The 1,615-nt window shown below is 72.8% G+C and overlaps 1 protein-coding gene across 2 annotated transcripts in view; it reads right to left on the bottom strand.

The window, feature by feature from the left end:
- Nucleotides 1-1,415, bottom strand: part of YY1 (YY1 transcription factor) — a 25,614-nt gene extending 24,199 nt beyond the window's left edge. For both annotated transcript variants that reach the window (XM_010583939.1, XM_010583940.1), the window contains exon 1: nucleotides 449-1,415. In XM_010583939.1, coding sequence (XP_010582241.1) covers nucleotides 449-1,145 — 697 coding nt within the window. In that variant the 5' untranslated portion in view covers nucleotides 1,146-1,415. The remainder of the gene's footprint in view (nucleotides 1-448) is intronic.
- Between the last annotated feature and the right edge of the window lie 200 nt (nucleotides 1,416-1,615).

The raw sequence follows: 1,615 nt of genomic DNA, 5'->3' as shown, positions 1-1,615 counted from the left end.
AGCGGCGGGGCGCGGCGGGGAGCGGCGGCAGCGGCGGGGCGGGGACGGGGGGGAGAAGCGAGGAGGCTGGGTTCGCCCCGCACCCTGTGCCCGCCCGCACACCCCGCCTCCCCCTGCTGCAGAAACTACGCCATTGCGGCCTAGTCCTGGAGCCAGCGGCGCGCTGCCTCCCTCCCTCTCGCACCCCCCCTCAGCCGCCGCCATCTTGGACGGCCGCCGCCATCTTTCCTTCCCCCCGCCGGAGCCGGGCAGGAGCAGCGGCGGCAGCAGCGCAGACCCCGCCATCTTTTCGGGGGAGCCGCCATACTTGCCCTGGCGATGAACATGGCGGCGCCCATCACACACATCAAAACATGGCCTCCCTTCAAAACAAAACTGTCCGAGGCGAACCGGGCAGCCGCCGGCGGGGCCCGGGGCCCGGGGAGGGAGGGGTCCGGCGCGCACTTACCCGAGGCCCACATGGTGACCGAGAACTCCCCCTCCAGGGTCTTGATCTGCACCTGCTTCTGCTCCCATTTCCTGCCGCCGCCGCCCTCGGCCCCGCCGCCGCCTCCCCCGCTCAGGTAACTCTTCTTGCTGCTCTTCTTGCCGCTGCCGCCCTTCTTAACGCGGCCCCCTCCGCCGGCCGAGGAGGAGCCGCCGCCTCCGCTCTTGCTGCCGGCGGCGGCCACGGTGACCAGGGTCTGCTCGATGTACTCGTCCTCCCCGGCGGGGGCCGGCACCGGGATGAGGATCTGGTCCTCGAAGCCGTCGTCGGCCCGCAGTCCGTCCGAGTCGTCTCCCCCTACTACCTCCTCGCGGGTCTGTACCAGGATCACCTCCTGGTGGTGGTGGTGCAGGTGGAGCTGTCCCCCGCCGCCGCCGGCCGCGCCGCCGCCCGCCCCGCTGGGGTCCCCGTCCGAGACCAGCGGCTGCAGCGCGATCATGGGCTGGTGGTGGTGGTAGTGATGGGGCGGGTGGTGCGGGCCGCACTCCTCGCAGCACTCGTCCTCCTCCTCCTCCTCCTCGTCCTCCTCGCCGCCCACCACGGTGGTCTCGATGGTCTCCACCGGGATGGTCTCCACCTCGATCTCGTGCAGCTCCACGATCTCGGCCGGCATCTCCGAGCCGTCCGTGGCGATGTACAGGGTGTCTCCCGAGGCCATGGGGGGGCGAGGGGGGGGGGAAGAGAGCTCCGCGGGCGGCGAGGGGGCTCCGGTCCGCTCCCCTCGGCGGATGGTGGGGCTCGGGCTCCTCTCGCTTCCCCTCCTTCTTCTCCTCCTCCTCCTCCCCCTTCCACACAAACACCAGCTCCTCGCAGCCAGCGAGAGGGAGGCAGCCAGCCGCCAAATCCCGGCTACGCTCCCTCGCGAGACTTCCGCTGCTGCCGCCGAGACGGACCCCAGCCCCGGGCGGCCCCTCCCGCCGGCCCCCCCCCCCCCGCCGCCAGGCGGCCAATCGCACCGCCCGCCGCGCCCACAACTCACCCAGGCGAGCGGAGTAGCCTACGGGGGCGCGCCGTGCCGCAGCGGACCGCCTCCATTTACCACCGCCGGCCTATCAAAGAGCGCTGCGAACGCGGAGCAGCTCCTCCCGGCGCGGAGCAGCCAATCGCTCCGCCGCGGTGTCACCCCCC

Source organism: Haliaeetus leucocephalus, unplaced genomic scaffold (genome assembly GCF_000737465.1).
Source record: "Haliaeetus leucocephalus isolate CR32 unplaced genomic scaffold, Haliaeetus_leucocephalus-4.0 Scaffold932, whole genome shotgun sequence".
Lineage (NCBI taxonomy): Eukaryota > Metazoa > Chordata > Aves > Accipitriformes > Accipitridae > Haliaeetus > Haliaeetus leucocephalus.
The sequence above is the reverse complement of the archived record's forward strand: the minus strand, read 5'-3'. Positions and strand labels throughout refer to the sequence as shown.